General features: G+C 37.1%; 1 protein-coding gene across 4 annotated transcripts in view; it reads right to left on the bottom strand.

Annotated features, from left to right (window-relative positions):
- PALS1 (protein associated with LIN7 1, MAGUK p55 family member) overlaps window positions 1-27259 on the bottom strand; it is a 55522-nt gene that overhangs the window by 12921 nt on the left and 15342 nt on the right. For all 4 annotated transcript variants that reach the window (XM_040066922.2, XM_040066923.2, XM_058420931.1 and 1 more), the window contains 5 exons: window positions 15480-15993; window positions 8539-8747; window positions 2829-2906; window positions 1994-2140; window positions 1193-1354 (listed from right to left, as the gene is read on the bottom strand). In XM_040066922.2, coding sequence (XP_039922856.1) covers window positions 1193-1354; window positions 1994-2140; window positions 2829-2906; window positions 8539-8747; window positions 15480-15846 — 963 coding nt within the window. In that variant the 5' untranslated portion in view covers window positions 15847-15993. The remainder of the gene's footprint in view (window positions 1-1192; window positions 1355-1993; window positions 2141-2828; window positions 2907-8538; window positions 8748-15479; window positions 15994-27259) is intronic.

Consider the following 27259-nt stretch of genomic DNA (forward strand, 5'->3'; position numbering starts at 1 on the left):
ACAGAATGGTCTTGTCTGCTGCAATTGGACTAAGGATTCAGAGTTGGGTTCCAGGTGTCTTGGACACTGAGCCAAAGTAGGTACCAGGGAAAAGCATGAAAGAAATGCAATTGGACAACAGAAAGTACTCGTGGTAACTGCCGGCTTTTGACATTTTTTCTCACGGGGCCTTTTTGAAAGTGAGAACCACTAATTTACTAATTCCTGGTGGATTTCTTGCCTAGCTGCTTTTAAACTAATGTACAATTTTGTCATGAATGGTGTAATAGAAAAACAGCTATGCAAGTAAACTTTAGAAAAAATGGCTTTTATCAGGAGCAAAAGAGTACTAAGTCTAGTCACATAAAGGTCCCGTGTGATACAAGTTGTGGTGGGTTAAGTGTGGCCAGCAACTTAAGCACCAACCAGCTCCTAATGCACTCCTCTCCCCCAGCAGGTTGAGGGAGAGAATTGGAAGACCAAATGCAAGAGAAAAATCTCATGGGTCAAGATAAAAACAGTCTAATAAGTGAAGTGGAAAAACCCCAACCCAGCAAGTGATGCAAAAGCAATCACTCACCACCCAGATTTTACTGCTCAGCCTAACATTACATGGCCATTCACATCACTGTGGTCAGGCTGGGGCAGCTGCCCCAGCTGTGTCCCCTCCTAACCTCTTGCTCACCACAGGCAGTTGCAGGCAGCAAAAAGAGTGAGACACAGAGAAGGCCTTGGCACTGTGCATGCACTGCTCAGTAACAGCTAAGACACTGGTGCATTATCAACACTGTTTCAGTCAAAACCCAGCCTAAAATGCAGTACCATATACGGTACTATGAAGAAAATTACCTCCAAATCAGCCACACATTTACTGCCTGTGGACTGAATCAGAGACAAAGATGAAAAATTAGGCCTTTTCAGAGCTAAACAAAGTTTTTCTTAGAAATCATTAGAAGTAAGTATATAAAGATAACAGCTTGGTGCCTCCACATTTGTAGGCTTCATTTTTGCAGATAACTGCAATTATTCTTGTCAGTATCCTCCTATGCATCAGAAAGAAAACTTGAAATGGACATCCACATATGAATACCAGCTCCCAGAAAGAAAATACTTTCCAGGCAAAATATGAGTGAAATGACAAGCAGAGTCAACAGGCTTCAGACTTATGAAATCAGTATTTATTGCAAAGAAAACAAGAAGCGTTCCAACTCACCAGCAAGTCAAAAACTTCATTAACATCTTTTCCACGGATCTCAATGCCATTGATCTCCAGAACTTCATCCCCTTCATGTAACAGCCCACTCTTCTCTGCAGCACCTCCTTTGACTATTCGACTGATGATAACAGAATCCATTTCATTGCGAACAGTGGCACCCTGTGTAGTACGAACACATTCTGAATTTATTGCATATATGAAACTCAAAGCCACCTATTGTATATATTCCAAGCCAGTGGAAAAACTATGCTGAAAGAGAATGCAAGTAAACAGCTTGGATGCATACACACAATGCTCCAGTTCAAAAAAACCCACTGCTTAACTCCTTCAACCTACACTGAAGACTTTAATTGCTCCACACCATAAGATTATTTTTTAATAAATATAGTCCTAAGGAAACTTCTATTTGCAAAATGCAAATAGCAGATGATGACCGCTAAACAAATCCCAAAACCCCCCAGAAACCAGCCAACTAAAAAAACCCTACACCTGGTTGGCATAAGGTTTAAGCTCCCTTGCAGCAAGCTTGGGATAGTGACTCTCTCCAAGAAGATCTGTCAAACCCCAAGTTGATAGAAATTGTACAGATTTTAAGTGGTAGTATGGCAGTGTGGCTACTGCCCGATTCAAGTTCAACATAGCTTTACTGTCTATGACAGTTTCTCATTTTGCAGGGAGGGAGAGCATTTACAAGTTAACCATTACCTTTGCATTTGAATGCCAAACACTTCATAGCAATCTGGAAACACAAGAAAGCTTACTTCCCTTACATATAACTGAGTAAGCACCAGGACTTACCAAAGGAATATCCCGAGCTTTCTCAATGCGAACTATTTTAACCGTCTCCCCTCCATACATGCCAACATTCTCATAAATCTTTTCATCTGTCATAGGCTCTGGTTGCATTTCTTGTTCTGCAACCTTATCATGAGCCAGTAGAAGTGCCTAGTGTTAAACAAAATTAGCTCAGTTACAGAAAATATCACACATGATATGCATATAAAACAGTAGACGAAATTCTGCAATTTCAACAGTCTCTGCAGGTTGCAAACTGACTCAAGCAACAACAACAAAAACATTTATCACAGCTACGTAGCATCCACTCTTTTTCAAAAATTTCAGACTGGAAAATAGTAAAAAAGCAATTTTGAACACAACTGTGACTGTACTTCTATCTTATCTGTACTAAAAAACCAGACATTGGTTTACTATGTATGTGTCTGCAGACCCAGAGTAAGTTTTGCAGAGAAAACCACTTCTACATAACCACCCCAGGACAAAATTTCCTTTATGCACTCTAAAATAAGCACGAAACAACTGCCAAAGTTAAAAACAGATAAGCAAAGCAGCTCATGTGTTACCCTGTTCCCACTGATCTACTGCTACATTGTTTATGTGCAAATCACCTTGTAATACATATAGACCATAGCAGGAGCTGAATACAGTCACACACCTCACTTCCTTAAAAAGTTCCATTAGTTTCTGGAAATTGTAAATTCCTTATCCTAGAAAATTGAGGGTTAAGGAATAAAATTCATCCTTGCCCAGACAGCCCAGGGCAAAAGAAATAAGTTACACTGAAAACAGCATCAAGAAATAGATCCATTAGATTAGAAGTCTCATTTCGCTTTACCTGCATGTGAGGGGCATTCAACAAAGCATTAAGCTCCTGTCCATCCTTATGGTGGCTGGGCTTCAAAACACTCTGCACCTAAAAAGAAATCAAGCAGAAAAACTCTAATTCTAGCCAGTGATTTACTAATCCTCCCTCTCCTACTTGCACAACCCCCTACTTGCAATTGTTCATTTTACTGAAAGTAAAGTATATCCACGTAGTTACGCTACTGCTGATTGATGAATCTGGTACACTTTAGGAAAACATGCAATGAGACCACAGGACTAACCTAGCACATCTTGCCTCAGCAATAATCCACCAAATCTAAGTTGGTATCTGGTACCTCACACAGATTTGTCACTACCAGAGATTGGCAATGAGCTCAGGTATCACAAAGAAGTACACACAAAAAAAATTACTCTAGACAGTGAAAGTTAATGACTTCATGTCACTGAAAACAGTCACAACAAAGTGTATAATGAGACTATGCTGGCCTTTTAAATTGGAGTAGTTTCTTATTAATGTGACTAGCTTTCCTTTTCCTTAAAAGCAGATTATCATATTCTTATTATGCAAACTGTTTCCACCACCAGCAAGGCCAAAGATTCCAAGACAGGTTTTGCAATGCATCCTGGAGCTCCTGTCTCAGGAAGAGCAGAAATCAAAACCTTGAAAGGTCCCTCCCTGGAAACCTGATTTTTGTGGCTGGTTCCAAAATAATCCACACTACCACAAGGATAGTTTTTGCTCAAGCAGTTTCAGTTGCCAAAATAAGTTTTCTTTCTCATGGTTGGCACATGAGCCCCACCGTCATCTCTTGCACACACTGGTATGCTCGTACAGAGAGCCAAGAGCGGGGAAGCCCTCTGATGTAAAGGTGAGGTTGAAGATACCTTCCAAAGCCATTATCCTCTCGCCTAATCTTACCAAAGGCACACAAGTGCAACAGCATAAATGAATCCAAAGACAAGAGCAGATTATACAAATCAGAGCAGCAGCTTTCAGAGAAAGAAAAAACATTTTGTTCAAGAGCTTTTGACTGTTACAGATGAGGTAATGTGACATCAGAGAATCAAGAAACCAAAAGTTTCAGGGAGAAAATATTTCAGCACTTTGTATGATTTAACAGTATCTATACTAGGAGCAATTATCTACAGAAATGTTAACAACTACCTCGGATGCTACCAGACAACAGCACCGAAACCTTCAAGTCACGATATTTTTAAAATCTAGGAGAAGCCACTAAATGAACTGTGCCCGTGGAGCAAGATCCTCACACTGACAAGCCAACTGTCACACTGACCATGTTCCTGTGCTTTGCGATAAATTCTGGCACAACCCGCAAAAGCCTTCCTTCTGACATCCCTAGAACATGCCTCATGGTGAACAAATGTAGCATGGCTTAAAATGGTCAAAAAAGCACCCAGATTTAAATAATTTTTTAAACTGGTTTCTTTAAAATCACAGAGAACAGAGAGTTCAGCTTTACAAAGTCCTGGCTTCAATGATATGTCTGAATTAGACAGGAAGCTCTTACAGCTGGCTTAAACAGAATTCTTGGATGTCACACAGCTAACAGAACACTGCAAAAGACATATTTCACTGACAAGTTTTCCTCTGTTTTTAAAGAAAATATTCTTCTATACAAAAGACTATCTCATAAAGGTTTATTTAAGGTCTCTATCTTTCAAGGGACTTGGAATTCCTTTCTTGAAGAAGCCTTAAAGCTTTATTTAACAAATATGATCTTTTAATAGGAAAACCTACTCAGAAAGCAACTTGGAAGTCTTGCAAGGAATGCAATCTTCTGAATGCAAGGTCAGAGGCTGGGGATTTGGTAGTGGAAAAGAAAGTAATCTGGTTCAACCAGTTACTCTGTGTGCAGAGTAAACATCCTTATTCAAGGTGAATTTCTGCTTTGAATAATTTGATTATTAAAAATTTTAATATCCCTTCCTCCCCTCTTTAAGAAAAAGATACATCTCTCATTTGTTTATTTAATGAAGCTCTAGGAAAGCTTCAGGCTGCCCTATACACCACTTATTCCAGCAGCAGTATTGCTTGTCATAGTCCTTTCTAACTCATGGTAATAAATCCCACAGCTTTATCAGACTAAGAAATTTGAAGAAGTCATTCCAGAAGTGACACACTGCATATAGCATAGATGATCCACACTGAGTATGTGGCAATAATTGTATTTTCTTAACTCTTGAGACTAATTTTTATTGATAATCATGTTACCTTTAGTTCAAGAACCTCCCCCTGCCCCATTATCAATTTGGTTTCATTACACACACCACAATCTGTAGGCATGTGTGACGGAGACATGATGTGCTGGATATTAAGCATTCAGAAATTAACTGCACCTGCAAAATTCTGTTGTTGTTTACCGGCAGGTGAGCAGGACTGTCAGATGGAACATTCATACACATTCTAGGGCACTTACACCAGAAGTTACGAGTTTCCAGTGCATCCCCTCAACAGAACTGATCTGTAGCAAGTCCAAAACATTTAGGAACATAGTCTATATAAACTGAGACTATGTTTAATAGCAGGAACATCTTTAAGGTATTTGGTATGTGCTGTTACAGGCCAAGTTATGAACTGTCTTGAATGCTGCATCAAATATTCTTCCAAGGTCAAGATTCAGACCACATTCCCATAATCCTTGCCTCCATCTTGGTCAAGTTTAAATGGAATTAAAATCAATTTAATTACACTTGATGTTTACAGGCTATTTTTATTTCAGACTTGGAGTACACCCCATTACATTAAGATAAGCTTTCTCAAATAAATTCCTTAAGCTCAAGTGCTTCATTCCACCTTTTTGATTCAATTAAAAAGAAAAGAAAAATCTTGAGTCGTTAAGTGGCTGGTCATCAGAATTGGTGGGAAAAGTAACTGTACGTGCATACCTCTAATTTTAACACTTTTCTGAAGAGGACTAGAAAATTAAAAAACCCTAAATAATATTAATTATTACCTTTTTTTAAAGGGAGACTCTTTCATGTTGCATTGTGCAATTGTGTTGTAAAATGCCGTTTCCTGTAAAGAGATGTTCTCTTCCACAGTACAAAGCCTCAAACAAAACATATCTTCAGCTTTAAACTGGGGCACACACTCCAAACAGTTTCAGAGTTACACACTGCTGCTCATGACCTGTGCACTAAAATATGCACACTAGCACTACCTGCTATTTAAAATTAATGTTATGCATGCATCTGCTATTTTTCTTTCTTGTAATGTCTTCTGGCTTTTATCATCAAGATGTTATCAGTATCTTAAATCCAGGCTTTTGCAAGTCTCTTTTCAAAAACACCCTGAAGTAAGCAAATGAGCTGCTTTCTGGGGGAGTTTCCCATGCCTATGCTTAGAGGTAGAAAAAGCAAAAGACAACCAAAAATGAGAGTACAAGAAAAAACTTGGGCATGCAATATAAATACATTGTCAGGATTAAAAAATACCACACACCAACAACAAACTTAAAAAACCAAAACAAAAACACCATCAACTTTTCTAAAGCAGAAATAATTTCCTCCCATACTGCTACCATAACTAATACAGAAACCTTTCCAAAATGAATAAAAGATCTGAAAACCAAGCATAAGATCTTCTATTCAGGCAAGACAAGGAAGTACAAAGTGATGTGAATGGAGGCTTCAAGGTATCCTCTTGAGACACATCCGTCAGACACAGAGATATTTGTCCTGAATTTCTGGCTCTATCATTTCAGGATGTTATTTACCATATTGCAAAATACAAGTCACTTAAATACACAAGAAACTGAGTCACTGAGAAACTAGATGACATCTGAAAATGGGAACAGACATTTGCAATATATTGAGTTTTCAGGAATTTCAAGGCTGGGCAAGACAAGGATGGGAGATGAAGAGTGAAAATGAGTGCAGTGATTTGTCTTCTATGTAACAGCATTGTGGATAATGTTCCAATTCTGTTGGTTTAAAAATTTTGGATAAATGAAGCATTTTTCTTTTGCTTAACCTACTTCATGATTGGTGAGAGGCACAAAACTGGCTTTGCACCACCTTCTGATTTTAGGTTTTACCAAATCACCTGAAAAAAAGAGAAGAATATGCTGGGAAGGTAGGGGTAGCGAGAAACCAGGAGAAACACAAAAGCTTGGAAACAGACCCAGAGTTTTCCTAGACATATTTTCTTCTTGGAAACTTCTATTAAGTAGCAAATAGAAGATCATCATATTCATGAAGGGGAAAAAACCCAGCTTTCTTAAGGGTTACATCTGTAACACAAAGTATTATAAAAGGAGGTTCAAAAATTCTGGCTTGTATCTGAACGAAATCCTAAACTAGGCCTATGTAAAGTGGATGTTTGGGGAGCAGTTTACAAACAGAATGTAACTGAAAAGATTCCTTCAGACTCAGACACAGTGAACAAGCCCAGTGAGGATTCTGAAGTACAGACAGATGAATAAGCAAGCCAGAGGGAAGTTCACATGTACTGCAAACGTGATTACAGTGGGCTGATTAAAAGTTTTCACAGATTCACTTCACAGGATATTCTAATGCACTTCCACCTGCTTTTGGCACAGTCTTACCGACAACCTAAACAAGAAAATCCTAAGCTGAAGCTTAATCAGCACCTCCACCTTTCGACTGTATTTATTAAATTATGTCCCTCAAGAGTCAGTAATTTCTTCTGCAAAAGAACTTCAAGCTGGCTACAATGCTGCTGGGCATACAAGATTAAAGTCTAGTAAAAGAAAGGAGAGTGGAAAAAGCTGGTGTGTTTTGTTTTGTTGTTGTGGTTTTTTTTTTTTTTTTAAGTTTTTTTTTTAAATTTTATTTTTTATTTTTTTTTTAAAAAAAAAAGCGCTTCAGGTGGAAAGAAAACCAGGTCCTAAACCAACCAACCCCAACCACCACCACCTGCTGCCACACTGAAATACTCCAACCCCTGTAACTGAGTCAGTTTGGTTTGCTGGGTGCTAAATGCTGGAGCCTTTACCCAGCCCCTGGATCTGGCTTTGCTGAACACTGCAGGGCTAGGCTTGCACTGGTGTTGGTATGCAAGCTACTGAGATCAAAGCTAACAAATACATATAGGTCTAAGATGTAGCCACCCTTCACTACAATGTATACTTGCACCAGGCCACGGAAAATCATGACAAAAGTTGCTCAGTGACCCTTTAGACTATTTTAACAATTTCTAAAAAAAGTATCAGATCTCACAAATGAGATATCATCTGTCAGACCGAAAGAAGCTTAATCAGAGCAGTAATTAAAACATTGAAATTAAATATTAAGGGATCTGTTGTTCACTTTAAAGCAGAAGGCTTGTTTCCAGTATGCTTGTTTTCTCAGAGATGACTCCAAATCGAAGAACCACAGCTCAACTTAGAGGAGAGTCACAGTAAGACAGAACTGAAACTCAGTTCCTGAATGCTTGAAATAAAGAATTCCAACGCAAAGGGAGTTGGATTGTCACAACCACTCCCTTTTCCTATGTTTAAACACAGTACCTTCTCTGTTACATATCTATCTATGCTAAAGAGGGAGTTCCTACTCCCAAAATATTTTTCCGATTACTGCTTGCTGTATCCGGTTTTTCCAGATTACCCATCAGTAACTATTATAACCCCTTTCATATTCAACATGAAGTCACTCAGACAAGCTTGACAGGTATGCATTTCAACAGTTGCTATGATTATAGGTTTCATGGATGTCACAGGGATGCATAGTGTACATACCTCTTGTGCTAGCTCTTGTGCATTGGAGCTGAGAGGATATGGAGGGCTGGCTTTGTTCATGTGCACTGTAACAGCGTTGTGGATCTTAAATGCATTCTGAAAATCGCTATTTTGAACAAGCTGTAAAATCAGCGAGATATCCTCTTGACTCTGAGGGTCTACCAAAACGTGCTGGATATGCTTAAGAGAATTTAACAGTTCTTCCACTTCTAGGTAAGAAATAACAAAATACAAATAAGATATGAGTTAACAAGAATGATAACTAAGTAATATTTATATTAAGAGTTATACAAAAATTTTTTTACTGTTCAGTTTTTAAACCAGCAGATATATGCAAGTTTATTAGTTATCCATGATTCCAACTTTTTTTTGTAGCAGAATGTAACTGAATTAAAAAAGAAAAATAAAAAAGACCTCAAGTCAGTAAGAGCAGTAAGACTTTCTTGCTAAGCTCACTCATCTTGATGCACTGAATATTCACTGATACTTTGGTTCACCTTTCCTTATCTACCATATATGGTAGCTATCTATGAATCTCAGCTATACATGGCTTACTTTAGAATGAATGTTTGATAAGTAAACTACACTCAGTTTATAAACATAAAATTATGCTCAGTCTTAGCACATTAAAATAAAAAGGATGAAAAAAATCATCTATGAACATCTATGTGTTTTGAAAATTAATTACAGCAAAAGAAAGTCCACACCTTTTACCTACGTGAGTATGAGTTCTGCTTGGGGAGTAAAATATTTTAACATTTTAATAACCAGTTTCTATATGTTTGCAGAATACTATATATGTACTACAACCTTGAGTTTCAAGAACTGATCTGATGTTTTATAAGTGCTTTTCGAAGATTTTTAAAATTATTTTAAGCCAAACCAAATTTCTGCTAAATAGGTCACTTCTCAAAATTAAGTACTTGAGAAACCACCTAAAATATTAATCAAACCCAGCTAAGAAATTCTGAAGCAGACAAAAATCAATGCATGTTTTGAGCATGAAATAACATACATGTTTTCACATGTCATCTGAAAAAAAATCTGTTCAGCCACAAGAAGCTGGTCAGCTATCTTACATTTCAATAAATTCAAGTACGCTACAATTTTTGAAATTTGGTATTTTAAAAAAGTGAAAAATAAAATCCCAAATTTTAAAACTGTCAGTTGATACTGATGGCAAAATACCAGCTTTGAGAATAATTTTCAAGTTTGAGCAACCTTTGTTTATCCACTATGAGCTAATAAAATTAGGAACACTATCAGCTAAGTTGCATTTTTTACATGAAAAAATCACAGTAGATACTGATCACTAACATGGATACTTCCGCCAAGAATCTTCCCTTATGTATTTTTAACCACAAAGCCATCAGTACACTGAACACAAGTCTAGACTCAAAATTTTTGAGCACAACATAAAAAAATGGTTGATAAACGGGCACATGAAAACCATAAAGCCTAATAAAATATGCATTTCTAATAAGTTTAATTGTTTTAATTTCAGACAAACCATACCGATATACAAGCTGTCATGTCTGAGTTTGCAAGTTAAGTCTTCTGTATCGTGAAAGGAAACAAACAAGCCAGGGCTACTACTCTTGTACTTTACTGTCTGCAGGACAATAAAAAGTAGTAATAAAAACCCCTCCAAAACCATTTGACACACGCTAAAAACATCCTACCCACCAAAGGTCAAGGACTTCTTCCTGTAACCACCAAGGAAACAAAGGGCAGTAGGACAAAAGCTGCACAGAAAGCTTGGATACTGGATGTGCAGGATATTCCACTGCTGATAGCCAGTACAGCCCACAACACTAATTACAGTAGCCAATGTCTCACTAGGAAACTGTATACACAACACACTGCTTATCACACTGGGAGAAATGCCATTTGGAGAGACGGCTAAAGAACACTCTACGAGAATATTTGCTAAGTGGGACATTGTCAGATGGCAAAATTCTCATCTAATGGAGAATGCACAGTACTGAAGTATCTCCAATTCATTCTCCCCAATCTGAGGAAGTGCACTATTTTCAAGCATAAAGAAAAAAATAAATAAATGTGTGAAACAGATGTTATTGTATAGCTTCTACTGACACCTGCTCGGTTAAAAAACATACCAACTCAAAGTTCTGCCATTTGTTGCAATTACTGGATTCAAAAGCAGTGAAATATTAGAGAAGAACCTCACTTCTTTTATCTCTTTCTATGCATTATTTTATTCCATTATTTCTGAACACTCTCTTACATATTTGATAATTCAAATACACACATATATATGCACACACAATTCTAATACATGTTGCATGTAAGATATGAATTCATACAGACATCTTACTCTGTATCTATGACAAAGACATCCAGCTCCTAGATGTCTTTACTTATTCTCTTTTTAGCCCTTTGATACTTCCATCTGTGTTGCCCTTTCTTACAAACTACCAAGATACTCTCTTCCCCGTGTAATTCCCTTCTACACTTCCCTTCTTCATCTGCTGGAAACAAAAGCTTTATACCAAGTGATTCCCCCCACCACCACAAAACAGCCAACAAATACCAACCTCAACACAATTATAAAACAGAAATAATGTTTCAAAGGAGTGAAATGAAATATTCCTCAAAAGGTAGCACTCCATTTCCTAGTCACTTGTTTAATAAAAAACCATACACAAAAAAACCAAACACAAATCTGGCTTTATGCATGCCTAATTCTCTCTAGGTTCCTGCTTCTGAAGTCTAAATCACAGATGAGATTTGGGTGCAAGGTTTTTTTGTTGTTGTTGGTTTTGGTCTTTTTAAAGCAACAATAATTTTAAAAAAAGCACCAGGTAACAAAAGACTCCATATATTTCCTATTAAAAGGGTTGTCTTGGAGAAAAAAAGAGTTTACTACATCTGCATTTACTCACAGAAAAGGCAGGGTCCTTTTGCAGAACAAGTCCGTTTTTAAATTGCAGATCAATTAGCAATCAAATACTGTGTTTTGTCAAGTTGTCTTTTACAAGAAGTGCTGCAGCCTTTTTCCATTAGACTATGAAATGGCTGGAATGTGACTGAGCACAGTGAGATATACACATTAATCAAAAGACTGCCAGGGCAAAAGTATGCAACTGCAGGGGAGGACGTGCAGTCACAGCTTAACATGTTAGATTAGAAAATTAGGAAGAAAGAAAATATATGGTTTTTATCACCTTAAACAAAAGGTTAAGAAGAGCAAACTTAAGAAGATAGCCTTTATTATACATCAGCACCAATGTCTTCACTCCCAAACTTTTCTGTAGAGCAATCTATGTGCAGGTACTAGCATTTTAATGCTTTAAATGTAACTTGAATCACATGGCTAAGAAAAGTAGCTTTGGATAAAACAGTATTTCAGAAAGTTTCCTTATTTATAAATAAATTTTGCCCAAGGTATAAAAGCAAACAAGGTATAAAAGCTTAAAAAAAAAACAAAAAAAACCAAAACAACAACAAAAAAATCACTGCAGCCAGGAAGGGCTTACTTCAGAAAAGCTTAGTTCCATGAAATGTCAGTTACTCATTTAACTAAATTAGCTGAATGAACTGTAGAAAACCAAAAAGTCTGCATGTTATGGAAGCATATTGCTGAGAAAAAGCCAGTACACACTTATATGCACATGTGCTAGGTGTAGAGACTATTATTTCCATTTAATCAGCTGTCTAAATAATTTACTGTTTTGATAACAAACATGCCCTTTAAAATTCCTTTGGTTAACTCTCCTGTTTTATTTTTATATATAAATTCCAATTACTTTAATCTAGTCTGCTTTCTTTTATGATGATAAAAACATTAAACACTTGGCAAGGATCTGCCAAATTAGACACTGGCACTTACAAAACATTTTCCAAACTAACAGTACAGACATGTAGGTCAGTATTCTTACTTAAAAGATGTGTCTTCAGGAGAAGCTCTATAGATTAACACACACACACAAAAGCAAAATTAAAATCAGTATTTTAAAAAATACCAAGGAAGGACAGTTGAACATCTCTGTAATTCACTAGCACCTGTCCAGGTTTGCTTGGGGTTTTCCTAACTAATCTCAGAGATTTGTGAATATGACTAAGCACTTTAACCCAGACCGTAAAAGTAGAAAGAGGGAAGAGCCAGATGTGTTAGAAATGTTAGAAAGATTAACCCAGAAACTGGAAAAAGGACATGCTTAAGAGTAGAAGAAAATTTTCTAAGAGTTCAAGTTACTGCAGAAGTACTTTGCTGAATTTAAATTGTAACTCTGGTTTTGACAACACTAGTGACTGAATACAGATTCTTTAGGGACTATATAGGTTAAAAAACCACAGTGTTTTATTTAGAACTATTTTTGCCTATGTTTGCAACAATTTGACATCATAGTTGTGTATAATCAAAAGCACTAACTCTTAACCACAGAATCACATAGCAGGTAAGGTTGGAAGGGACCACAGCCGGTCATCTGGCCCAATCTCCCTGCTCAAACAGGGTCATCCTAAAGCACATTACACAGGATTGCATCCAAACAGTTCTTGAGTATCTCCAGTGAGGGAGGCTCCACAGCCTCTCTGAACAACCTGTTCCAGTGCTTGATCACCTGCACAATAAAGAAGTTCTTCCTCATATTCAGGTAGAACTTCCTGCACATCAGTTTCTGCCCATTGCCTCTTGTCCTATTGCTTGGCACCACCAAGAAGAGCCTGGATCCATCCTCTGACACCTCCCTTCAGATACTGACAGACATTGATGAGGTCCTCTCTCAGCCATCTCTTCTTGAGGCTGACCAGGCCCAGCTCCCTCAGCTTTTCCTCGTAAGAGATGCTCTCAGCTGCCTTCACTGGAGCTGCTCCGGTAGCTCCCTGTCTCTCCTGTCCTGAGGAGCCCAGAACTGCACTCAGCACTCCAGGTCAGGCATCACCAGGGTGAGGAGAGGGGCAGGATCCCCTCCCTCCACCTGCTGCCAATGCTCCTCCTAGTGCAGCTCAGGATCCCACCGGCCTTCTTGGCCACAAGGACACACTGCTGGCTCACGGAATGCTGAACTATAAGTCCCCTCTTCTTACATCTTAAGTTTACTGATCCAAGTGACAAGACACAAACTTCGATTACAAAAGTGGACAGTCACTGAGTCATTTTTCTTCAAGATGCACCTTATACCATGTATTATTTCCTAACTTACCTCTTTACACACACACACACACCCCTCTATAACTTCTTGTCCTCGATGTTTGGCACTTCTTTTCTTACACCTAATATTCAAAGAATCCTAGCTTCCATTCAATACCAATTTCTCATCTACTATTCTTGCTGAGCCAAAACTAATTTCCTTCTTCCATCTTTTCACAAATACTTTGACAATCCAACAGCTGGTACCCTTCTAAATTCCACACTGAGATTCTAAAACCTGCCTTTCACCATCACAGGTTTTTTTTCACTGTTATTTTTCCTGCTCAAACAGCTTCAGTCTACACCAGCTCCTAGCTGCTTCTCAAGTGTGTCAGACTGATGTATGTTACTCACCTCTCATCCCTATCCGCTTCCATGGGTAACTGCTTTGCCCATTGGTTTGCATCAATCCTCCCTCCATGATCTCAGCACCTCCAGCCTGAAACCTAGCCCCAGCTTTCTAATTCCCAGTCATGCTTTCCTCCCTTCTCTAGTTTCAATTTCCAATTCCTCCAGCAGTTTTCACAGCTTTTGGTCACTGTGGCTAAGTAACTCCCAAATGAAGACACTGCTACTGTTTGACATCCATTTTTGTATCTGCTGGATTGTGTTCCCTCTAAGGAGAGAATTTTACAATCAAATACCTAACACTTCATAAAGTTAACTACAGAATCTGCTTCTTACAAAGAGATCTCTCAGCTGACAAGCCATGCACTAAAAAAGGTATACTGGCCTTGTTTGTAACTGACCCTGCTCTCCACAGGAGGCTGAACAGGATGACTTCCTGATGACCCTTTCAACCTAAATTTTCCTAAAGAGGGATTTGTACAATAAGGATTACTTGAGGTTATGGAGCAGAGACGTGTCTTAAGCAGAATTGCTGCTCGGGCACACAAATACTAGAGATGAAGTAAAAAAAGAAGAAATTAGCAATTTCATAGCTATTTTTCACTCTGTATTCTTAATTACCAGCCACTAGGAAAAAAAAAAAAATCAAGAAACTTTAGTGCAGTCCAGAAAAAAAGGCTGCCTTTTTAAAGCAATGTGGATCTCTGAACAGGTGTGGATTTGGAAATCTGAACTGGACTCCCACAGATTCCCAGCACTTCTTTTTCACACCAGTGACACACCACATTTGATTTAAAATACTTATGTTTGAGGAAGAAAGGTTAGAAACTTTCCCTAAACAAGGATAATTAAAACAATGACAACCATGAAACTGAAAAATTTCAGCAACCATTTCTTCGAAAATTATTAACATTACATTTTCATCAATGCCTAAGCAGTTCCATTATCAACATCAATACTCCAAGAGATGTACTGGTGTGACATTTGTATCAGGAGGCAATTGATAAAGCAAGACAGAATGGGAAAAAAGCACTAGCATGTTTCTCCCTAAAGTATTAACAACTTTTTTTTTTTTTTTAAATGACAATCTGGGTTTATTCATTCCTAATTCTGGTCTGTAGTTCATCAAGCATTGTAAAATTGGGTATTACTTCTATGGTTTTCCCCAGCCTTAAGAAGATACAGGCATTGACTGAATTTATTATGCACAAGGTATTTAACCGTTCCCCAAATGGATCAGCTTTGAAAAGCCACTTGCTGAGGCACATAGCCTGATGTTTGGCTAAATAAAAATACGCCAAACCACCACAAACCTAAAGGACCAGAAGACTTTAAATGTTTATGAAAAATTAGCTAAACTAGGTTTTCAGTGGCCTAAAAGAGCATTAACATCAAATAAATCTTTACTCCATGAACCCACTCATTGCATTTTACCCACCTAGTGTTTTCACAGTGTAATGAGGACTCTCCAAAACAATCCCTTCTTCTGTGTCAAATATTGGATTATCTATTCCAGTTTTAGGGGGAATTTGGGCTAGTTTCTTTAGCCTCATGGAAGCAGTAAGGTCCAGTTCTTGTTTCCTTCCCTCTTCTTCCCGTCTGCGCCTTATGTCCTCCTGCTGCTGACGGATTCGCTCCAGCTGAGCACTGCGCCGCATGGGCATCATCCTGGAGCCCAAGTCGCCAGGGCAATCAACAGCCATTTCTCTGTGCTTCTGAGGTTCCTCAGGAGACACAAGATCCACATTTTTTGCTTCATTGTCAGAATCCTCTGTGATATGTCCATTCATATGAGAAGTTGTCATGATTATTTGTAATTATGCTTCTGCTCTTCAAACCAAAATGCTGCTATTAGGCCAGTCTGTGTTACGATATTGCGTAAAATCCATTATAAATTCAAAAATATTTCCCTTCCATCACAAGACGCTTGAAGAGGCATCCAGGAGGAAAATCTAATGACAGATATTCAAAAGAAAAGAAATTAGTGAGTAATTGGACCAAGAAGAAAACACCTAAGGTCCCCAGGCATCAGAACAATGGAACTTTGCATCCAAATTTACATAGTGGTTCTTCCCCTACTAAGAACTACAGAATCCTCACAGATCTGTTTCACATATTTTGGTAGACTTCAGGTGTCAATGTCAGAAAGGGAGCACTGTTTAAACTAATGTTAAAACCTCTTGTACCCCCCAGTGAAAGCCATGGTGATTCTGTACTTAATTGCAAATAAGCAGTTTCCCAAGAGTTCTCACTCAAGTTTTAATTTGCACTTTCATTCTTAAATTTTCCAACACAAGTCATGCTTACAATCCTAAAAACACTAAATACGAAAAACTTGTTATAAACAACATGTTCATAAGAAGTTGAGTATGCTGAACACAAGTAAAGATATTTGCATTTATTGTTTATAAATTGAGGCATTTTATGTAAACATTGCTTCCTGGACTCAGAGAAGACAGGTCTGACATAGAGTTCATCCAAAAGATACTATCTAAAGCAGACAGGAGCTGCCCTGACACAATTCCAAGCACAGATCAAGTCCTAGGATAAGGGTTTGGACAATTCTGGTTAGGCACTACTCTTAATACATCCTATACGTATGCATTAAAGCACGAAGGATTAAATACAAGAGTTAAAAATCCTTGTGTGGGAGTACAGACATGCAGATTTGACAGAGAATAATAATTAATTTCCACAGTCAAGTATGAGATTCCACTATACTACACACACCTTAATCTGGCTTCTTATTCCTGATGATTCAGGCTAAAGAGCTTAGGTGTCCTGATAAATATAACCACTCATCTCTTAAACATAATACATGTAACAGTGCCTTTTATACCACATTGCCTTTCTGTCAGTGATACGTTATCCACAATCTGTCCAATTAAAAGGTCCTAAAAGTAACAAATGGTTGCATACCATATTACCAATATACTTGATTTTTTCAAGTCACATTTTATCACTTTTTTTTTTTTTTTTTTACTGAAAAGAAATAATAGGAAATACCTCTAAGTTTTATTACACACTGGAAGCACCAAGACAGCAAAAAACCAAAACCCAAAATCATCAACATTCTTATAAAATGTTTCTGTTTGGAGGAGGAAGGGAAGGATGTTTATGTTGTAATTAAGTTGAAAATTAAATGTCTATAGTTCTGTTTGGGGGAAGCAACAATAGAAACTCCTACATAGGATTTTGCCAGCTTGCAATTCTAAATATGTAGTTTTTCATTTTCATGAGGAGTAGCACACAGCATATTGCAACAACAAAATATTTCCTTTACCTGTTTTCTCTCTAGCCCCTGCTACTAAAATAATTATTACCAAAATCTTTTCAAGCAGCAAATTAATTTAAAGCATTTCTGTGGTAGTAAGAATTTTTTTGCCCTTCAGACACTTAATTGCACTCCACTGATACGCTCAACATTCACACGTTTAGAAAAAAAAGTAGGCAAAAAAAAGCTGATCAAAAACTACATGGTACTGGGGCTAGCACTGCAAGTACCCCACAATTACTCAGTGCCTGTAAAGCCTTCAGTTGGTGCCAACTTACAACTGCGTTTCAAAGAATAAAGCCACACAAAATTCGCATTTAGACAGGGTTATATAAGCACCACTTTAAAAAAAAGTTCTGTGAAATTCAAAGAAAGGTGGATAAAAATTTAGCAAAATGATCCTCAGAAAGCTACACTTCCCCTTTGAAAGGCAACTTCTCTATACAGAAACACCAATCCCCAAAAAGGAAGCCTCATTAGGAACAATAAAATTGCAAAGACCACTATTTTAACTACGGATAGAAGATAATTCAAATTCTTTTTAATTCAAGCTATAATGGCCATAGCTTGTCTGAACACTGAGCCTTTTCACTACGTTCATCTCTTTTCAACTCTGATAAGCTGAAAGAAAACTCACATTCCTCAGTCTATAGGATACAAGCAACAGGTGCTGAAACAATGAATAAGGTGCTGAGGTGATGAATATTATCCATTTGATCAGCATTAAAAAAGTCAAAAACGGGGTGTGAGGACCTGCAAGAAGTAGAACACAATTTTACACTCAGTCATGTGTAAGCTAAATGATGTTACACTCCTTAGCGAATCTTAACCAGAAAGAGTTAGCAGAAAATTGAGTTGATGGCCAATGGTTAAAAACTTGTCAAGAACACTCACAATGGGGTTAGCTACATATCCTCCATCACATTTCATGTGCCAGCTACAAAAATGGCACATAAAGAACTCGTATCTGTACACAGAGAGAGAAGATTTAGAATCTCTTTAGTTTAGTGATGTGAACTGAAGATAAGAGAAACAAAAACACTGTCTTGGAGTAACAGGCAACCTCAGTAACACTGCTCACATTTTCAGTAAAAACTGTGTGTTTTCAGTATAAACAAGACACAAACGGTATATAAATTCTTTGAACAGGGTACCTTAAGACACTTAAGTCACCTGTGATAATAGTTGCCTACTTTCAGTGTTCAAGATCCGAGTCAATCAAGTAAAAAAGAAACCAAAGAAATCATAGCTCTCTTGCAATCATGCTTTAATAGTAACAGACAACCACAATGACAATTTAAGCATTTTGGATTTTAAATAAAAAGAATTTCTGGTGTCCCAGAAAGCTAGATACTTCTAAAACCGGGAAGAACTTCTAAATGGTACCGCAAAAGAATCGCGCTCAGATTATACAAAAGATGATAAAAATATCCTGTTATCAGGCAACCTAAAATTTGACCTTATGGAAACACCAAATCAAATACACAAAGACCTGACTTCTAGATATAACTAGCTGGTAATCCATAAGAGCATAGGCATGTTGCAAGTCTGAAATGCTGAACAACTTCCTTTAATCAAAGAACTTCTGATAACGGGTGACCCCTTCCAAACCTAATCCCCCCTCCTTCTCCCTCTTGTCTCAGGTCCGCATCAGACATCACAAATCCTCACCTCCGACTGTTTTGGGAAAATGCTATTGCCCAAATGCGACAAATGAAATAAACATGTAAGGGAAAAAAAAAACCAAAAAACCACATCAGCTCTCAAGTGCCTCTCCATAATGGTCCTAAGGATGCAAAATGTAAAATACTACACTGATAAAATCTTTAATTTGTTTCTCAAATTAGGGTGTGATATAGCTGAGGTAAAAAATAAGATTGAGTTTAAGGGAGGTACTAGCAACGGAAAATTTTATTTTAACCAATATGCATGGCATCAAAAGTGTTAAGATGAATAATTTCAAAAACTGTTCTCTTGATTTTTCTTTCTGAAGGCTTCTTTTGCAATTTTAAAAATTCCGTGAGAGCAACAATTAAGGGAAGGTTGCTACACCAAGTCTGTTCTCTGCAAATTGTGGACTATCTAATAAAACACATTTTCAGCCCAAGAGAAGTTTATTTTGCCAAATTAATATTTAGTTCTGTGGAGGAAAATTTGCCAACATAATAACAGTAATTTTTACTACTTCATATGCACAATCTGTATCATAACATTTGTAATTAAGATAATTCCTTTCCACTTCAGAACTTGATAGTAGCAGTTCCTATACTTTCTAGATATGTGCAAGTGTCAGTTACACAGCTTGATTACTCAAAGTTTAAAAGGATTAAATCATAGCTTTGACCATCTTGCTTTGAACTGCCGAGATCTAACTGGGGAATCTTACTGTTTCCACATGACACGTAGAGCTTTCCAAAATAAAGCAGATTTATGACTCTCTCTGTCCAACTTCGTATCACAAGTCTTACCAACACAGTCCTGGAGAGTGTATGTGAAAGTCTCTTTTTCACAGATTACTTTTATTTTTGGCTTCCAGAGGAAGGTTTCTAAAAACTGATAATGTTAGTACAGCTGTTAAAAAACAGCACTTCATTCACTCTGGTCACCATCAGGCATCATACAAAAGTCTGACTGGGATGTAATTATGAACAGCAAACAAACTGTATTTGTGATGCAGGTTCATAACAGCAAAATTAAAGAAAAAACACAAGTACTGTTTTGGTAACTATACTTACTATTCTCAAAAAGACTGTATTTTACAAGCCACCATTTTTCATGCAGCTAACAATGTCAGCTTTCTATCATCTTTTAAACACCCTAAATAAGCTCTGTAAAAGAATAAACATACATAAATGCAATCATCTTGGTGTGCATGGCAGATGCTAGAATAAAATACATACTGATAGAGACTGAAATAGAAGTGCTGTAAGGTGGTTTAAGTTTTCACTTGCTTCCCGGGGACTGCGGCTGGTATGCATAGCAATCCTAATTGCTTTAACAACTGAATTCTGTACAGTAAAATTAAATTTGTTTTGCTTCAGCAACTTCCAAAGAGCAAAAATGACATTTTCTGGAGGCTGAGGTTTTGTGTTACATTTCAGCAGTGTTTAAAATTCTTTCAGTGCTAGAAGTATGATTAGACCTGATAGCTCCCTTTTTAAAATTCATTAAAGCTGCAAATTCTGAATGACTGCAAGGAAGTTCAGTTCTTACCTCCAGCGAAATTTCATTAGTTTTGGCACAGATTAAAGTATAAAAGCCCAACATACATTTGTAAATTTAATATAAACACAAGAAATAGATATTAAACTTTAGCACAGTGCAAGTATTTATCATCAGCTTAAAGACACGATATATTAAAATATTAATATACAGACACAATATATTAAAATATTAATTAAAAACATCTGGAAGATGAATTCTAGGTTCCTGAAGTGGATTAGAAATGAGATTAAAATCATATACAGATGTTTCCCCATATCTGAACCACTAATAAAATATGAGCACAAAACTATGCTACAGATCTCTGCCATGTATTATTAATGGCTCACATAATACTGTGTCTTCTGGTACTTTTATTCCATACTTCAGATTCTGTGCAAGCTAAACCTAAGCCATAAAAATCACAAAGTAACAAATAAAACACTTCAATAATTCTACAAATGGAAGCTCAGTGTAGGAAAATAAAAAATAATTCCCAGTTTTCCTTGCATCATCTATGCTAATTTTTTTTCTTAAATAATATTTCAGTGAATCTGCAAGATTAGGAGACTTGGAAGGCAATTACATAAAGGAAAACAACATAAACCATGTTGCACAGCATACAATTAACTACCACTATTTGATGAGAGGTAAAGATTAGCGTTTATGACCGAAAATACTTCACAGATATTTCCTATGACTCTTAATAGTACCTGAAACAAATGGTATAGCCTGGAGCAGACTGATGTTTTGCAAAAATAAGTAAAAGTTACAAAATTTATGACAACTTGATACTTCTTTTCTTTAGTTTACAAAAATAAGAAAAAATCTGTAATGAAAAAAAATCTTTTCACTAGCTTTGCAACATGTTCAAGAAAATGACTTCTGGCATGGTTTGTTTCTTCAGTCTAATATTATTATTTAAACTATTCTTTACTCTAACTAGATATTCTAGCATAGACTCTAGTATTGGAAGCAAACCCTTCCTTCAATATCCAGCTGACACTTGTTTTAATAATTTCAAAACAGAATTCATTATAACACCTGTCAAGCACAGTAACTCAGTACAATATGTGAATTTCAAAGGGCTCTCAGACGTGCCAAGAGGTTTTAGCGTTCCATGCTCGCTTAAATGTGCAAGATATGTGGATCAACAGCAAAAAGGGCTACACCCTCAAATTGATCATTATTTTCATTGTTAGCAGTTTATAAGTTACATTTATACCAGAACAACAGCAACGTTAATTTGCAGCATTAAAGCACAGAGAAATGGATTAAACTGAAAATTCAGATGCTAAGGTTCGATTCCAGTTTTATAAATGCTATAAACAAATTGCTCAGCCTGCAAACCTGGGACATTATAAGCACATTTTTGTATCACACTGGTATTCCATCTAAGAACTGTGGTCTATTTAAGACACCAGATTTCATTAGGCTTGTTTATCTGTTAATGCAATGTCACCAATCCAAAAAGTCACAGCTTGAGAATGGGCCTATGCTATCAGCTTCAAAAGACAAGGAGACCCCCTCCAAAGCAGATATGAACAAAGTGTTTCCCGTGAAAAACAGGCTCCAATGAGAGTACATCACGTCAATCAGCAGCCACTCCGCTCAGACCTCTTTTCAGCATCTGCACCTTTGCAGTAAAATATATGCAAGATACAGGTATGCAGCAGTTGTATGAAGAGGGAGGAACAATAAAGGCTTATTTAAATTCCTGCCCATCTCCCTGTGAAAGACACACTGTGTGTTCTATCAGCAGCAACCTTCCTTGGTTAGTACAGCAACAGAGAGCTCCTTTAATCAGCTAAAATTGATAGCACAGGTCAAACCACTCACACGATAGCACAGAACCGCTCCACATGAAGCTTCTCTAGTTGTAACAAATCTTTCTATTGCATTTATCAGCACATTTTTCTTTTCAGTTACACAAATAGAAAGGTTTCCTAAGTTGACTGAGATTTGAAACAATTGTTGAAAACACTAAAAATAAACATATTATATACCACAATTACCTTTGTTTTAAACATATACTAGCACTCATACATCATTAATTTCTGTTTTTTAGATCAAATGAAAAATGGACAGGGAGGAGAATAAAGTTTCAGCTAGGGTGAGAGAGAATGACAACAGAAACAAACTTGAGCCGGTTTCAAGAAGCTTATTGCTGAAAGTCACAGCTAGACAAAAAAAGTTAAGACTCTCCGAGGTCAAATGAACATATTTTACAATTCTGTAATGTAGTATTTAGGTTGTAGGCTCTGTTCATATTTTGTATCCTCGATTAAGCTTCAACAAAGTCATGCTGACAAGCCCTTAACTGTGATGAGGAGCACAGCAGAGGGCAGTCTCTGCAGCAATTAGTGAAAACCTGAAAAAAACCCCCAAAGCTGTTTCAAAAGAGAGCTCACAGAAACATGCAACACTACACAGATCGTTAAATGGTCTGACACCCACATCACCCCAAAACAGCACACAGACATACCACCCTAGCATCTCACCAGGGCTTAGATTAATAGGCTACAACTATGCATACATTTGAATACTCACTTCTAATCAAATCTTTGGCAGCAATAATCCCTGTGACAAAACCCATTTATTTAATATAGAGATGTGAGTGGATAACATAGATGCACACAAGCTGCAATGAAAGTACGACATAAGAGTATGAGAAAAAAGGAGTTACCTTAATTTAGCAGTTTTTAAAATGTTTAGAAGCCTTCAAGCATAACAAATGAAGACTAAGAAATTCCTAGAATTCCAGGGATTGTTAACAGATCTCACAGGACAGCCAGAAGCATGATAACAAGACAGTAATTTCTTATCACCCATTCACAGCTAAGACTTCAGCTTTCATTGTCTTAAAAGTAAATATGTCTGTCCTCACTTTAAATGGTGGTTATATTCCCTGCTATTTCAGTTCTCTAATAAGATTCCTCGAACACCCTTGAAATTGTGTCCTTGTTGGCTCAGGCTCTTGCCCCATTTTAACCCTCATATTTTTTAGCATGTTATTTTTAACAGTGCTTGCCACCACTTCACTATGTAAAACATAGTATCAATAGCCAACGTTCATGTGCACTAGTATGTATATGACACTGCTGTCACTTCAAAGAGGTGATTGAACTAAAGCTAGATTAACTATTCCCAAATTAAACTGAAGTTACAATGTTCCATAATTTACATCTCACCTGACATTTAAAGTCACACAAAATGGCAGTACTCCACAGCAAGTTATTCTCAAGCCATATTTGCCATACTCTAAAGAAAGACTAACTTCTTTACTTTTTTTAATACTCCAATATCTGCTGAATTCAATTTAGAAACATCACCTAAAGAAAATGGAAATACAGCTATTCATCAAAACCTTTCATCCAAAAATGCTAAAATGTTAGCTAAGTCAAAAGTCTTCAAAGATTATACTGGGACCAAGATTGTCTTCTAATTTTATATGATTGTGCTACAGGCTTTGCAAGCTCAAAAAAGTAAAATCTTACAACACTGCGTAACAAAGATACACGTGCTAGCTTCTTTCATGTGGCCATCCTCCTCAGGCTCTTTTCAACTCTATTTTGCAAGATTAACTGAATGAGTGTCAGGGATGCTTTTAAAAGCTTTTTTAAAATTATCCCCAATGATATAACCTGATTAGCTGTGTCATAGGTATGTGGGGGTGAAGGGGATAAGGATCTTCTGACTTTTTTTCTGACTATGAAAATAGGTTGAGACTTCTAAATATTGACAGTCTGAAAAACAGGACATCAACCACAAAACTATACAATTGATCTCTCCACAGGACTCACAATCACATACTACAAACTCAGAACAACCACGTTTCACCTGAGCTCTTCTCTAATTATTTACAGGGAAAAAAAGCCAATGCACAAACTGTTTTAGCTACTCAGGTCTCTGATGTCACAAGATTTTCATTCCTAAACTCATCTGAGATGGTGGTGAATGTTTCACTGAGCAAATCCCTAAAAAACTGCTGCATAAATTTTCCTTCAGAAGTATTTTCTCTACATGGGTATAAGGTTTGTTTGTCTAATTAGTGTAGTCCGTAGTTGATTTTTCTGGGGGGAACTGTAAGCAAGGCATACCAGCCGTGGCAGTGTGTATAAACATTTTTAGCCATTTCAGTTTTACTATGATGAGATGCCCTGCTAGACATGAAAGACAGAAGCCCTTGCTACTACGGAAGAAAGAAACCCTCCTCAGCCAGGACAAGTGCAATGTGTAACTATGGTAAATGTATCCTCTAAAGAACCAATGGCTGACAACTGAAGTTTGCAGAGGATTTTGCTTAACCAAATTTCATGTCCATGAAATCTGCTGGGATGATTCTCAGTGTTGAGAAGACAAATGGCAAAGTCAAACCTCAAAATTTTGCAGGTCGAAAAAACTGTTGAGAATTTGCAGTGCCATAGTTCCTTTACACTGCGTCAGCCACATCACTTAATATCTGCAAATATTTCAGAAGCTTTTTCAGGGAACTCACATAATTCAGATGTTTGTGCACAACTAACTCTGCCAACTGCTAGAACAGAACAAAGCTGACTAGGCTTTCAAGTGTGCCCTACTTTTGCAGTCTTCCAAACAGAATCTGTAGTTCATGAATGTATGACAAGAACCAAAAAAGAGACTGTCAGTATGATTCCCTGGACTGTTAAGCTGTGTTAGTTTGCTGCTACCAAAGACCTGCAGTCTCACTACTCTTGCTCTTGACTGCTCCCTTATGCTCTCCACTTTTGGGTTGCACAGCCATTGACAGTTTTGAAGTTTTGAAGCTTGTCAAATCTGTCACCGAGTCATTTTAATTTAACAAGACTGCAGAATGTCACAAAATACTTTTGTTTGGTTGGTTTCAGTCAAACTGGCATGCCAGAACAGATCACAATAATCTGAAAGGTGACAAGATTGGCATAAAGATCAGGAGCAAATGCTTTGAGACCAGGGAGGTAAAGAGGTAAGAGCAAAGACAAGTACAAACTCCTAGACTGGGCAGCAGGGAGACAAGCCCAAACCAGACCACATCTTATGGAACCATATTCTGTGAGCTCTCCTCACCTCCTGCAAAGAAAAATCTCATCCACACATATTGATTCTTTTCATCCTTAACAACCCCAACAAAACCTACAACAAACAAACAAACACCCCCCCCCAAAACCATCACCAACAGCAAAAAACAACAAAACCCCACCCAAAACAACAACAACAAACCCCCAACCAACCAACCAAAAAAAAAAAAAAAAAAGCCACAGAAAAGCAACCACACACCTACAATCATTTGCATATCTTCCTGATGATGTAAACAGGGCAGTTAAAAGGGAAGTATTGGTTTCTCTTTAACAAGCATACTCAAACACTGTGGGTGCAAAGCACCACAAAATTTGCACTTACTTCTGAGCATATTTCCTCCAAAATAAAAAGGATAAATTAATCACCCTAGTGTTTAACACTGTGAGTTCAGTACCTGAACATCTCTGCACATTCATTACTTGAAGATAGTCAGCTAGTATTCCCCATTATCATTGTGTAAATAGTATAATCCACAACTCAGAAGCAAGAGCTTTCCCCCCTCCCTTTTTATAATGGACAGCAATAACAGAGATAGATCTTAATTTTCTGCAGCAGAAGGCAAACAGATCCCCTGCTGATTAAACAGTACACCTACTGGTCAAACACTAATACAAACAAAAGTACTACCTCAGGCATACAACAGAGTTCATATATAGATAACCATTTGGGAATAGACAAAAATTACAAATCGTTTTTCCCAATATTTACCACAATGGTCTTTTTAAATTTGCAGGAGCAATGCCAAGCATGACCATAGAACTCATGCTGATTCCTAGGTCACACTATAAGGGAAAGCTGCTGTACAAACCTATACCATGCAGTAACTTAAAACACAGGCCACATTGAAAACGCACAGAAAATTATTTTATGTGAAATATTACCAAAACTTCACTATAGGATGTGAAAATCAAATGCTCTGTAAATAATCTACATTACTAGACTTCATAATAAAAATGTATGAGAAGACTTCACAAGGCTATAAAGACATAACATTGAAGACCTCCTGTACCTTATAAAAACAGTCTCTTTTTTTCCCTATTAAATCTAAGTGGACTCTTGGGCCTAATGTTAGCAATCTGTTACACAAATCAAAACAAAATCCTGACAGGAACAAACGCACTTCTGCAAAGTTAATTCAAGTACCTGTGACTGCAGAGCTTTTTCACAGTTCAACTCTTTTCCTAAATCAAAGAAAGACCATTCAGTTTCTGAAACTTTGTTAAAGCACGGGTTTCTTTCTTTCTCTGTTATTTTTTATTAAGAAAATTATTTAAGAAAATTTTTATTTAAGAAAATTTGTGATAAATTCACAGGAATGTAAGATTCCTTTCCACATGAGGGCAGGCAAACTTTTTTAGTATGTAATGGTGCAATATCCCATCCAGAAAACTGTGTCATCACTTGAGCTGTTGAATTAAGTCATTAAACATGACTATGGAAGCCCGGGAAAAACACTGGCAAGCTAAGTAACATAAGTCCCTCCTCAGAACCCACAAATCATGTCAAGGAACAAAAATTCAACTCTTAGGAAAGTGGAATTAGCAGAAACCTTTCTTTGCCTAAGATCATGGAGCGAATCTTTTAGTGTAATGAACTTCCAACACATCATTTGAACTTAAGGAAGTATTTCCTCTCAATTCTTATACTCATCAAACTGAAGACAT

This window comes from Hirundo rustica, chromosome 6 (assembly GCF_015227805.2).
Source record: "Hirundo rustica isolate bHirRus1 chromosome 6, bHirRus1.pri.v3, whole genome shotgun sequence".
NCBI lineage: Eukaryota > Metazoa > Chordata > Aves > Passeriformes > Hirundinidae > Hirundo > Hirundo rustica.